Source organism: Drosophila ananassae, chromosome XL (assembly GCF_017639315.1).
Source record: "Drosophila ananassae strain 14024-0371.13 chromosome XL, ASM1763931v2, whole genome shotgun sequence".
In the NCBI taxonomy this organism is placed as follows: Eukaryota; Metazoa; Arthropoda; class Insecta; order Diptera; family Drosophilidae; genus Drosophila; species Drosophila ananassae.
The window spans coordinates 166,598-179,228 of NC_057931.1; the positions used below are offsets into that span (position 1 = coordinate 166,598).

Genomic DNA, 12,631 nt, shown 5'->3' on the forward strand with positions numbered 1-12,631 from the left:
CACTGAAAGTGGGAGTAGGGCCCACTCCGGAAGCTCTATCTTGGCCAAAACTGATCCGATTCCCAAGCGAAGTACCTTAAACGATTCCTAGAAGGATTCTCCATGAAACTGCATCAAAACCTGGAAACCAAATTTTGGATCCCATTTTTTCAAATTTTTCTGGGTGATCCCCTTCTGAGATCGGGGGTCCACTGAAAGTGGGAGTAGGGCCCACTCCGGAAGCTCTATCTTGGCCAAAACTGATCCGATTCCCAAGCAAAGTACCTTAAACGATTCCTTGAAGGATTCTCCATGAAACTCCATCAAAACCTGGAAACCAAATTTTGGATCCCATTTTTTCAAATTTTTCTGGGGGATCCCCTTCTGAGATCGGAGGTCCACTGAAAGTGGGAGTAGGGCCCACTCCGGAAGCTCTATCTTGGCCAAAACGGATCCGATTCCCAAGCGAAGTACCTTAAACGATTCCTTGAAGGATTCTCCATGAAACTGCATCAAAACAGGAAACCAAATTTTGGATCCCATTTTTTCAAATTTTTCTGGGGGATCCCCTTCTGAGATCGGGGGTCCACTGAAAGTGGGAGTAGGGCCCACTCCGGAAGCTTTATCTTGGCCAAAACTTATCCGATTCCGAAGCTAAGTATCTTAAACGATTCCTTGAAGGATTCTCCTTGAAACTGCATGAAAACCTGGAAACCAAATTTTGGATCCCATTTTTTCAAATTTTTCTGGGTGATCCCCTGCTGAGATCGGGGGTTCAGTGAAAGTGGGAGTAGGGCCCACCTTGGAAGCTGTATCTTGGCCCATTTTTTCAAATTTTTCTGGGTGATCCCCTTCGAAGATCGGGGGTCCTCTGAAAGTATGACGTTTACTATATCCGTTTGTATTTTTGATATCCGTATTGTCTTTTTCGATGTTCTGATAAAAATAATCCACTCTATAGTGTGACTGGCAATGTCACGTTTTCGTACAACTTTATCCCTTATGCGGTGATAAGCTCGCACGACTCATTTTATGAAAAAATAAATTTAAAATCGGAAATACCTGGGTAGTGGGCTTCACGACTGGCTAAGTGCTTTCTGCAATATTCACGATAATTCTTTAATTTCCCCCATAAATACCACCGCCAGTGGGCTCCCAAAACCAATCCGAACTACTTCCGAGCAAGATGAAGACTTCACTGGCTTGTCTGGGAATTTTCGTGGTAGTCCTCTGCAGTCTGAAGACCACTTTGGCTGTGAGTCCCCGCGGCCGTGTCCTGGCGCTTTTCGACACTAAATTCTAACCTCTGCTTGCAGTCGCCTATAGATGATCTCTGCTCATCTGGTATCTTTCGAAACACCCCCGGGTGCATAGCTTACTCCTATTGGCAGAAAATCACTGGGGCGAACAGCGGATCGGGCTCCGGGAATGGAACAGAAGCTGTGCCCGCAGGATCCGCTCCAGGAGGAGCTTCCCAAGCTGGCACAAATGCAGCTGCTGCGGCTGCTGCTGCCTTGCCTGCTGCAGCTGCCGCCCCCGCTGCCACCCGCACGCTAAGGCCCCTTCCCCTTGACATCCCCGTGCCTCTTGAAAGACCCATTCTTTAGCTTGAGGCTCTCCAGTGACGTTTAGCCCTGCACTTTGGTATGCCAGTCGACTAAATATATTATCCTGATCATTGCAAAAAGGCTGCGAGTCTCTTTATTCCCTCATTCCCCCAATCAGTTCTTCAATTAGAAAGGAATTCCTTCAGTGCCCCCAGAAATGCTCCGCTCCGAAACCCGTGGTCGATTAGAATTTAATCACTCATCTCCACACACCTTGGCTCCTAAAGGTCGCTAAAAACGCGATTAATTCCGTATTTATCAGCGAATGCAATCGGTTATGAACTCATAAGTGCGGCAGAGGGCGACCTTTGGAGTCCTCCTCCGGGTCGCCCGGCGTATTTAGTGAACATAGTTACAGATCGTTATCCAATTAGTCAGAAGCCCGTGTAATAAATTGCCCGAATTAAGGTGCGGAATTTTAATTACATAATTTACGCGTGTGCGTTGCGTGGCCATCGAAGATCCGAGGGATGGTTCCAAAGTGTGGCCACCTAATCGGGATTATAGCCCGGCCATATAGGCCTAGGCCATGTAGTGTAAGGCGGGAAGCCAAACCAAAAACAAACAAAGCGCAGTCGAAAGTGCGTTTGATAGCTCATCTTAATAGAAAAGTACACGCAATTTGGTGCGGCGGGCGGGTCATTAGAAAAATGACAGTAATAACAATAATTATGAATTTTATCCGATTAACGAGAAGAGTCGGGTTCGGTCCTCCCGTCCGAGTGGGGCATGGTCCCCATATTCAAATATCTAGTGCAATGCGTGCCATTGAACAATTAATTCTTATCTAGTTGGGCTGATGCAACAGTCCCTCCGACTTCTGACTTCTGACCGGAGACCTCAGCGGCATTTCTCACATGTCATCGTGGCCAGACTGGGAGAAACGTTGGAGCCACTTCCGATGGCTCCGGGCCATGTCAGAGCGCGGGGTGGTCCGTGTTTCAGGAGGCGTTTCTCTCAGTGCACCGCCGGCGGAGGGACAATTGCGTGTCAAATGCGCTCAATTTTGTTATGACAATGCGATGTAATTAGAGGCCACGCATAGGCCGATGACGATGCCGGAGAACATAATATATGGGTCCTGCTCCCAGCACTGCCCCGTGGCAGCGTTTTCATTTACATTTCCAGTTCGAGTTCCTAATCGCCGCACAGCTCTGGCTTTTCTCATTTTGGGTGTGTCGCGCACTTGATAAATATTGTAAATGGCCTGGCCCTGGAACTGGAACTGGCGCTGGCACTGGCACCATCACAGGACTTGGCCCTCCGATGATGACCGAAGTGTGAATGACAGTGGCTCGAAAATGGGAAGGGGGGAGCGGGAGTTGGAGTTGGAGTTGGAGTTGAGGGAGTGGGGAGCCATTTGCATGAGCCGGGCTGGGAGTGTTCCAAAGTAATTCCTGCACTTTCGGGCGAGTGGGTATTAGCGGAAGTGTCCTGGGTTGGTTGGCAATTAATGAGCAAGTCTGTTACAATTTTTCAGTTCCTTAGCTCAAAAATTGGCCGGCTAGCGAGGGATTTCATTTTTGAAATACTTTGGAAATTCGGCACCCAGGCGCCCCTTCACAGCCGCCTAGGTGCCTGAGTGGGTGGGGCGTAGGTGGGGGCTACTAATTAAAACCACTTTACAAATGCTTTCTCAACTGTAAAGTTGGCTATAAACAACGGCACGCAGACAGAGACACATGCAGCTTGAAACAAAATTAAAAGGCAAATAATTTGCATGGCTTTTGCCGAGCAGCCGTGGCTGTTAAAAAATAGATATACGAACGAGTGCCTGTACGGTTGTACGTACGGGCCTCTGCATACATCACACATGCATATGGAACGCGGTGCATATAGAAAACACACTTAGCCCGACAAACGGGCAAACGGGCAAAAGAAAACAGAAATTCCAACATAATTCCAAATAATATTACAACACCTGCGAACCGTTTCGAGTGGCCAAAGCCGAGGGGGGCTCCTTCACATATTACACATTACATATCACACATTACACACTACGTATTCCAGAGTACATATGTGCGCGGAGAAGGGCTTTTCTTGAAAAATCGCTCCACTGGAATTAATTAATTTGCCGTTGACGCTGCAGGGAGAAATATAAAAAGGCGTCCCATACACATAAAAATAACTCAGTTAATTACAAACAAAATATAAATTTAAACAGGGTCCTGGCTAATTCGCTTTTAAATGCTTCGAAAGCCCAATGATTCCCTTCCCATTGGCAAGTAGTTTCCATCCGTTGCAAGATGGTGATATTATTTTACAACATTTTCGAAAACGTTTTCGTCGAAAGTTTTCATCAAAGTCCCAAGCACCGAGTTCTGAGTATCCGTTCGGAGCTCAAAATGCACCGGAACATGTGCAGAAATTCATAGTTAAGGCGCAAACGCATATAATTTTTGATTCTGATTCGCCCCGCCGGGTGTGTGCGGGGGCGTGTGTCTCCAGGTGTGTAGTGGCACTTGCTGCTCATTTCATGCTTCGATTGCCGCTGGAGTGCCGAGGTTTTTCCACAGCCGAGGCTCAGATCTGCAGCTCCAGCATTGGATTTCCCAGCCGCGGCTGGTCGTGAGCTAGTCGCGTTTTCCTCACAACCAAAGCGAGAATTTCGCAATTTAAAACATCCATTGGGAAGGCTAGTTTTCGATTTCAGCAAAATCAAAGCCATTAAGTGCCAAAGGTAGGCAGACCCCTCGGTTTTAGGTCATTTGCCAGCCATTCAAGCATCAAGACCGCCTCGTTAGAGCCAGTAATCGACCGTAACCCGATCTTGATCGGACCTGGTCTATAAAAGCCTTTCGCCCCCGGGTGGGCCGTCATTCAGTTTCAATCTAAAGTCAAAATGGAGTATTCGGTGGCTGCGTTCCTGGTTTTCGTATTGGCCCTGTGCCTGGGCCACAGTGTGTGGGCAGCTCCCTCGGCGGAGGACCTGGCCCAGTTCGGGGAGCTGGAGAAAACCATCAAGGAGCTAACCAACTCGATCTTGGCCATGAGCGGAGGGGCTTCAGGTACTTTTCATATTCAATCCGACATTGTGAGAATACAGGGACTTAAGTCGAATAATCTATTGATTTAGGGGACGTCATGGGAAACAGGAACTCCAACAGCGTGTGGACCGAAGATCTTCAGGCCTAGAAACTGGAAGCAATATTCCAAGCGGGCTCGGGCTACTAAGTTTCCCTTAGAAGTTCTGCAGTTTCTCTGAAATATTTCGTATAATGTTTTTTTTTCGTCTAATAAAGTGTCAATCATAATTTCTGTATCTGAAGTACTGGAATTCTGCCCAATTTAGACTCAGATGGACGACTATCAACTGCTCAACTGTGTGCACAGATCTCACCCTTGAGAGTCCCCCGATCTCCGGTATCCGATTGTCTTTGGTGGGGGCTCTGGTTTTGACACCCGCAACCTACATAGCAGCCGAAAAGACCTCGTCAGGGAAGGGGGAGCAATTTTCGACTAAATCTAATAAAGTTAATTTACGCAATCGCACCCTATTTCCCCTCTTGAGCCAAAGCCCCGCACTTCCCTGCTTTCCTGATCCACACTTCTCTCGCTGCTCCTTAAGTCTTTGTTTAAAGAACAGAGTGCCAGAGCATCCGTTCTTCTATTTCGCAGTCAGATAAATAATAATTTAGGAATACTGTAATGCGTCTTTGTAGACACATTTGCTGTCAGTGCATCGTCTGTCCCCCATTCCGAGTGCCACAAGGCAAAGACAAGGCGTCGGCTTGAGTGCGACTCGGTGGCGACTCAATTTGCCTTTCGCGAGTCAATTAGCTGGGCGGCTGTTGGACGGAAGGTGCCTGTGCATGGGCCTGGGCCTGTAGGTGGTTGCTCACAAATCAGCTGGCCGGCCAGCTGGAGCTCCAAATCGCAGCAGCCCAGCATCATCCCAGCCGCCGCCGTAGTCGCAGCTTGTCGAGTACCGAGTGGATGTGTGTGTCATAATATCATTAATAAAAATAAAAATAATAACAATAAGAGAAACATCAGTGTGGCAACAACAACAGCGGTATCCGTGAAACAAATCCGAACCAGAATCCAAATCGGAATCTGGAAACCAGGCCGGCAGTCACCTCTGATGCGTGCCGCCGAGTGGTGCGATCGGTCTCGGTTTTTCGTCACTCCGTTCCATTCTTTTTTTTTCGATTCTTTTTTTCTGTGTATGGAAGTGTGGCTGAAATCCCACTGAGAATGCACGTGGAGGAGCTGAGAGCCAGCCTGCAGAGCTTCGGCTGGCCGGACTACCTGGTCTTCTGCCTGATGCTGGCAATTTGCGCCGTGATCGGAATCCACTTCTGTCTCCAGCTGCGCCGCGAGTCCCGGAGCCAGAAGGCTCAGGGAAAGGACGCGGAGGAGCTGGCCAGCAGTGCCGCCAGCTATCTGGTGGGGGGCAGGCAGATGAAGGTGTTTCCCATCACCATGTCCCTCATATCCAGGTGAGTCTGTCCGAACGAGGAAGGGTTGGGCTGACTAGGTTAATTTAAAGTCTGAGGCAATTCAGACACAAATCCGAATTAAAGCCATTGTCCGAGAAGACTGTCTGCCTAAATTAGCGCGACACTCAGGGTATCTTTCCAGAGACTTGCTTATCGCCAGTAATTCCCGGCTTCCGAGGGAACCCAGTCCATTAGCACTACTGGAGCGTTTGCTCCAGTTCCGAGCCGCGAAAGTCGGTCGCTTATTTTTAGCACACGTCCGCGTCGGTGCGGCTCCTATCGACGCACTGAATCAGAATGTTTCATAATTAATAATTGGCCTCTGGAACTCGGGCCCGGGCCGGGCACTCGAGCGGTGGGGCTCAGTTGCCCGCAAAACGACTGAGAGCCGACATGGGCTGTCCAAGTGTAGTAGGGGCTTTGTGGGGCGCGACATCGGGCTGATTGAATTGTATAAACGCACTTAGATCGCCGAGATCGGTAAAAGGCAAAGGTCAAGACCCAAGGGGACTTTATTCGGCCTCCTGAAGGCCCGATGAGGAAGGGGAGACAGGCATGGTTGGCAGAAACATAAAAGAAAGGCCTTTAATTCAAGCTTCATCTCGGGAATCACTCTGCTGGGGACACCCACGGAGGTGTACCTCTACGGCGCCCAGTACTTGTACATCATGGGGTCGCTGGTCCTGATGGGCTTCTGCATGTACTACTTCTTCCTGCCGGTCTTCCACGAGCTGAACCTGATATCCACCTACAAGGTAACCACACTGGCTCTGACAATTTGAATTTGTGCTTCTTCTCAACGTGTCACTTGCAGTACCTCGAGCAGCGCTATAACCGCAGTTTGAGGCTTTTCGGCTCGGTTATGTTTATTGTGGCTTCGGTGAGTATTCGGAGTCATTAGAGGCGTATGACCTCCCACCCCCACCCCGCGCACATGTTCTTGGCCGAAAGCCACTCATCCCCCACCATTTTCGCATGTTTTTTGTTTGAAACGGAATGCCACATCCTAGATATAGTTTATTTCGTTGACTTCTTCGTGGAGTTACCGCTAAGTGTCTGCCGAATTCCAGCTCCTGTGGCTTCCGATTGTGATTTATGTGCCGGCCATAGCCTTCAACCAGGCCACGGGCGTGAACATCCACGTAGTGACCCCCATCGTGTGCCTGGTCTGCATCTTCTACACCTGCATCGGCGGCCTGAAGGCGGTCGTTTGGACGGACGTCGTCCAGACGCTGATCATGTTCGGGGCGATGGCCCTGGTCCTGATCAAGGGCACCCTGGACATCGGAGGGCCCGGAGTGGTGTGGCAGAGGGCCCGCGAAACGGCCCGCCTGGAGAGGCCCAACTTCAGCACGGACCTGACCGAGAGGTACACCTTCTTCTCGCTCGTCCTGGGCGGAGTGGCCCACTGGCTGAAGTCGAACGCCATCAGCCAGAACATGATTCAGCGGTACCTGTCGCTCCCCACCCTCAGGCACGCCCGGATTGCGATCTGGACGTTCATCGCCGGGGTCCTCGCCTTCATCCTGATCTGCGGCTACACGGGCCTCCTGATATACGCCACCTACGCCCAGTGCGACCCCTTGGAAACGAAGCTGGCCCAGCGGAACGACCAACTGCTGCCCCTCCTGGTGATGGAAACCCTCGGCAAGTACCCGGGCCTGCCAGGAGTGTTCGTGGCCGGCGTCTTCAGCGCTGCCCTGTCATCCCTGTCCACCGGCCTAAACTCCCTATCAGCCGTCGTCCTGGAGGACTTTGTGAAGACGTTCCGCAAGGCGCCGCTCACCGAGAGACAGACTGCCTTCGTGATGCGCAGCGTGGTGGTGGTGTTCGGCGTTCTGTTCGTGGCCCTGGTCTTCGCGGTGGAGAAGCTGGGCGCCGTGCTGCAGCTGACGATCACCCTCTCCTCCGTGGCCAACGGTCCGCTCCTGGGCATCTTCACCGCCGGCGTCATGCTGCCCTGGGTGAGCTCCAGGGGAGCGCTTCTCGGCGGCTTCAGCTCCCTGCTGGTGATGGCCTGGATGTGTGTGAGCGCCCAGCGGGACCTCGTCACCGGGGACTTGGTCTACCGGCGGAAGCCCTACTCCACCATGGGCTGCAACTACACCTTCGCTGGGGAGCCCGCGGACTTTTCTCCCCTCCCACTCGACGGGTCCTTCGGGTGAGCAAGCAATTCCACCGCATCAGCCTCATCACCCAGTCATCTGCATGGGCATCCTCTATTTCGCTTTCATGTCCGTTCTTTGTCCTTTAAAAGCCACTTTTCTTATCCCTCGATCGCTTCCAGCTTCTCCACCAGCTCCACGAACGGGCCCTTCCAGCTTTACCGCATCTCGTACCTCTACTTCACTCTGTTCGGCGCCCTGGTCACCATCGTGGTTGCCCTGGTGGTGAGCCTGCTCCTGCGGGAGTCCGACCTGGACACGGTGGACACCCGTCTGCTCACGCCCTTCGTGCGCCGTTGGGTGGAGCGCCGCCGCCACCGGAGATCACAGACGCCCCTGTCCACCCACAAGAGCAAGGACCTCAAGGAGACGCTCACGTGAAGGGCGGGTGGGGAAGGAGAAGGTCAGCCACCCGGGCCATCCTGGCAATGTTCCTTTCGGTAGCTTAGCAAATATTTGAAAATAAAACACAATTCATAATTATTTGGGGCGCTGTGTGTGTCCCGTGCGGGGAAATTAGTTCAAAGCACTGCAGCTCTCTCTGTAATTAGAAAAATGCCCGCAGTTAAGGTCCGGGCCCGAAAAGAAGAGGCGGTGGGGCGGGGAAAGGTGCTCTGGGCCCGGCCGAGAAATCAAAGCCTGTTGCCCAAATAAAAATAAAACGCATCCGAGCCCCGTCTTTTGTGAGAAGTTTTCAATACTCTTCTGTTTCAACACTCCATTATTTGTAAAAGTTTTGTAAATTCTATAAACTCCCCATACAGCAATGAGAAACACATCTTATCTATAAGTTAAAGTTGTACAAAAATATTAGTATAAGTATTTGGATGAGTGAGTCGCGGACAAAAGCCTCTCGACTCCCACAAAAGGGTATCGAAAAGGGCTCACAACTACGAGGACGAGGAGGCCCCTTTCCGGAGCCAGAAAGAGGAAGGTCGCCCAGGTCGACCGCTTTCAAGTGCCAGGCACAAGTGATTGGGTGGGACGCCGTCTGGGCCAGGCCGGTGGGACGGAGAAGGGACAGTCGGCGGAAGGGGCGGGGACGGCCCAAAGGGTTTACGCTAGTTTTGGCCTGGTCTGTTAATTGAATATTTACTGCTTTTCATGTGTGCGGTCAGTCTGCATCCGCACGAGTCCAACTATTTTTGTGACCCCACGGGGGTCCTCCTCCTGCTCCTCCTCTTGCTACTCCCCCCACTCATTAGGTATTTGTGTGTTTAGGTCGTTTATGGAGCAAATTGAATTGTTAATGAGCTGGCAACTGTTTCAACTTATAGTTTCTGATCGGGCCCCTCGCCCCTGCTCCCGAAAATAATTAAGACATGCAACGTATGCCGGCGACCAAAAAATCCTGTTAATTAGCCGGCTGCAGAGCGAGTCCTGGCCGAGTGCGACGCGAGAGGGCTAAGGGGGTCGCAGCGGCGAAATTTCATCAGAATGCATAATGACAGTTTCCGGGACTGTTTTGTTTCTCAAAAGCGAAAAATCTGTGTGGCACAGGTGCGCCGCCCCGCGGATTATTCACTAACTAAAAACATGGCCAGTGACAGGGGCCGAAGGGGGGCTGGGGATAGGCAGGGAGCCGGGGGCCGGGGGCCGGGGCAGGTCAAAGGACAGCGACAGTTGTCATATGGGTGGATTGTTTTTTGGAAACGCCAGGAAGCGGAAGCTGCAGTGCAACGTGCCAAACTGCCAACCTGTCACTACCAACTCCAGCTCCTGCTCCTGCTCCTGCTCCTGCTCCAACAACAATAACAATTAAAGCCTAACAACTACAACAACTCGAATACACAGCAAGGACGAAAAACTAAAACAACTACAAAGGCGCCACTCCCCGTCCTGTTAACTTGTTTATGTTGCCGTGTTGCTTTTGTGTTATTTTTTATGCTGGAATATAATTTGCTCACCCCACCTGATACCCTTATCTCTGAGGGGCATATTGGCTCTAAGGATAGCTGATGGATCGTCCTTTTCAAGCACCTGACAGATAGGAATTATTGTGTATCGTGAGGACCTCAAAGAACTGAACTGAAACCCATTAAGAACTATTGACAATTATGGTATTATAGAGTATCTTGAAAGCGGAGTCCTTCGGAGAGCCCCTCTGGAACAAAGCCTCCTTTCATGCAGTGAGTGGGGTGCCCCCCTAGTGCTCCTCCTCCCCCTCCTTCCCGGCCCCAATTTTCGTATGCCTGGCGGCCTTATAAATGCCAGTGACAATTTGCAACGGGCTAACCTCAAGTCCTCAGCCATAGTTTTTTGTTTCGTGCCCCTTTCAGAGCTAGGGGCAGAGGCAAGAGGCAGAGGGCAGAGGGCAGGGAACTGGTGCAAAATTCATTTTTGATTGTTTTCATGAAAATGAGCATAGAAAAATTATAATTAAAATTCATATGGAAATTGTCGAAAAACGGCAACTGCAAATGGAGGCGAGAACAATGGCCGCGTGTTGTTGTTGACCAGAAGATTTCATCTAAAAAGGGATCCAAGAAATGCAGTGGCTGCAGGGTGGGGGTGGCATGGCGGTGTAAAGGGGGGCGGCTAAGCCGAGCTGCGGGTTTATTGTTTGAGAGGAACATGTGTTTCTCCCCCAACCCCCACCAACCCTCCCCCGTGTTCGCCGCTTTTCCTGCCAAAACAATGACAGCTTACAGAATTAGAAGAGAGCTCCAGGGGCGTTGGGGGGAGGATTTGCGGGAGGGTGGTACCTGTTCAGAGTACACCACATGCCCACACACACAGCACACACACCACTTGGACACAAACAATGGCCAGGAGCCAGCAAGGAGCGAGGAAAACGCATGCCGTCTGCTCACTTTCTTGTTGTCGTTTCATTTTTGGCACTTTTATGCGATAAAATATTTAATTATATTCGGCAGCTCCGTTTGTGCATTGTGCGGTTGCCCTTTTCAGCCCATTTTACATCACCTTGGGGAGGGGGAGTGCGACGAGGAGTGGGCGAGGGCGAGGGCGAGGTCGGGGCCAGTAATTGCATTTCGAGTGTCTGCCGGAGAGTAGTGGTTATCCTGAGCGGTGTGGGCTAGCGAGGAGCCAGCTGGGCGGCAGGAACCAGAAGCAGAAGCAGAAAAATCTAATCACTTGCTTTCCAGCCACAGGACATGCCAGGAACACCTTGGATGGTTTATGTGGTGCTCACGTTCGTTTAATTCACATTAGAATGAAACTTGTGTACTTGCGGTCGAAGAGAGTATAAATATTGAACATATTCTTGGCTTGAAAGGCACTTAGGCTTAGGTATTCCAAACATTTCAAAAATAAAACGGATATCCTCCAGTTCTGGCGGTACGGCTGTCCCAGGACTCCTTCTCATCCGGTGGCCGCTGTGGTGGCCACTGTAGTGGTGGTCGTCGTGGTCGTGGTGGTGGTGGTAGTGGAGGTGGTGGAGGTGCCAAGGGGCCTCTTGATAATCGTAATCCTTATGCAGCCGGCGTGGTCCGGATGGTCGCCCAGTGGAGCCTGTTCCGAGGGGACCAGACAGAGCACCACCAGCAGTACTACCAGCATAGAACGGGCTTCGGGCAGCTCCATTGTTGGCAACTAGTAGTCCTCCGACTGACTAACCGCGGTCCACTCCGCAGCCATATGCTTTATAGTGGGCGGGGGCGCTTGCAGTTCCGTTCAGCTACCAGCCATAACAATGGGCTGAGTATGCTACAAATCGCAGTCTCACCTCCGTCACGGCTGTGGGTCTCGTGATCTGGGCAATCTGGCCGATCTGGCCGGTCTGCCCATCCGGCTGCATTATTCGAACGGCCTTAATTTGGATTTGGCGAGCCGAGAGGCTTCAATACTGTCTCTGGTGTGCCAATTGCATAAAATTACTTTTCGCAAATTAGAGTTTCGGCCCAGTTTCGATCTCCGATAGGTTTCAGAAGCCGTAATAGCTTGGCTAAGGCCCCACCCGCCAAATGCCACCTAATGTCAGTACATTAGTGGCAATTTCAATCAAATTGCTGAGAAACTGTGCTTTATTAAACTACTCTGGGGTTAATATGAAAAAAGAACGGTTTCGGGAATCAGATTCAGGTTCGTCAGCGGGTCGGCTCCGGGACATAGCCGGAAAGAGCCACCTAGCCGGTGGAGCTGGCGGCGGTGGTGCTTGGACGTGGCGGAGGAGCCCCCCGGGGCGGTGGTGGTCCAGTGGAGTTGCGCTGGTGCCCCACGGAGTCCGGCTCCAGACGCACTCCAGCCCTGGCCAGGCTCTGGGAAACATAAGATATTAGTTTTGAGCCGACCCGGATCGGGCATTATTCCAACTCACCAGCAGGCAGCAGCTCAGGGCCAGAAAGAAGAGCAGATAGAAACGCATCTTGATGTCGAATGTGTGACAATGGCCCCGAAATGCCCGCTTTTATGGCCGCTCATTGTTGTCCGGAATTGTTGTCCGCGAATATGTAGGAATGTTCGTATGTAAGTGCCG

The 12,631-nt window shown here is 51.3% G+C and overlaps 5 protein-coding genes across 5 annotated transcripts; 3 read left to right on the top strand and 2 right to left on the bottom strand.

Moving 5' to 3' along the window:
* Nucleotides 1-1,125: 1,125 nt before the first annotated feature.
* On the top strand, nt 1,126-1,666 carry LOC26514737. The gene is made up of 2 exons (XM_014905736.3): nt 1,126-1,234; nt 1,296-1,666. The coding sequence occupies exons 1-2, from the start codon at nt 1,166-1,168 to the stop codon at nt 1,584-1,586; spliced, it is 360 nt and encodes a 119-aa protein (XP_014761222.1). The 5' UTR covers nt 1,126-1,165; the 3' UTR covers nt 1,587-1,666.
* A 2,717-nt stretch (nt 1,667-4,383) lies between these two features.
* On the top strand, nt 4,384-4,840 carry LOC6503833. The gene is made up of 2 exons (XM_001963649.4): nt 4,384-4,594; nt 4,663-4,840. Exons 1-2 carry the CDS (start codon nt 4,429-4,431, stop codon nt 4,719-4,721), a joined length of 225 nt encoding a protein of 74 aa, XP_001963685.1. The 5' UTR covers nt 4,384-4,428; the 3' UTR covers nt 4,722-4,840.
* Nucleotides 4,841-5,614: 774 nt separating this feature from the next.
* LOC6503834 (sodium-coupled monocarboxylate transporter 1) lies at nt 5,615-8,676 on the top strand. The gene is made up of 5 exons (XM_001963650.3): nt 5,615-6,028; nt 6,624-6,783; nt 6,843-6,908; nt 7,099-8,189; nt 8,316-8,676. The coding sequence occupies exons 1-5, from the start codon at nt 5,784-5,786 to the stop codon at nt 8,572-8,574; spliced, it is 1,821 nt and encodes a 606-aa protein (XP_001963686.1). The 5' UTR covers nt 5,615-5,783; the 3' UTR covers nt 8,575-8,676.
* A 2,664-nt stretch (nt 8,677-11,340) lies between these two features.
* LOC6503818 (putative uncharacterized protein DDB_G0283705) lies at nt 11,341-11,751 on the bottom strand. The gene has a single exon (XM_001963651.3). The coding sequence runs from the start codon at nt 11,737-11,739 to the stop codon at nt 11,518-11,520; it is 222 nt and encodes a 73-aa protein (XP_001963687.1). The 5' UTR covers nt 11,740-11,751; the 3' UTR covers nt 11,341-11,517.
* A 410-nt stretch (nt 11,752-12,161) lies between these two features.
* On the bottom strand, nt 12,162-12,559 carry LOC6503817. The gene is made up of 2 exons (XM_001963652.4): nt 12,473-12,559; nt 12,162-12,413 (listed from the first exon to the last, which is right to left on the bottom strand). Exons 1-2 carry the CDS (start codon nt 12,518-12,520, stop codon nt 12,282-12,284), a joined length of 180 nt encoding a protein of 59 aa, XP_001963688.1. The 5' UTR covers nt 12,521-12,559; the 3' UTR covers nt 12,162-12,281.
* Between the last annotated feature and the right edge of the window lie 72 nt (nt 12,560-12,631).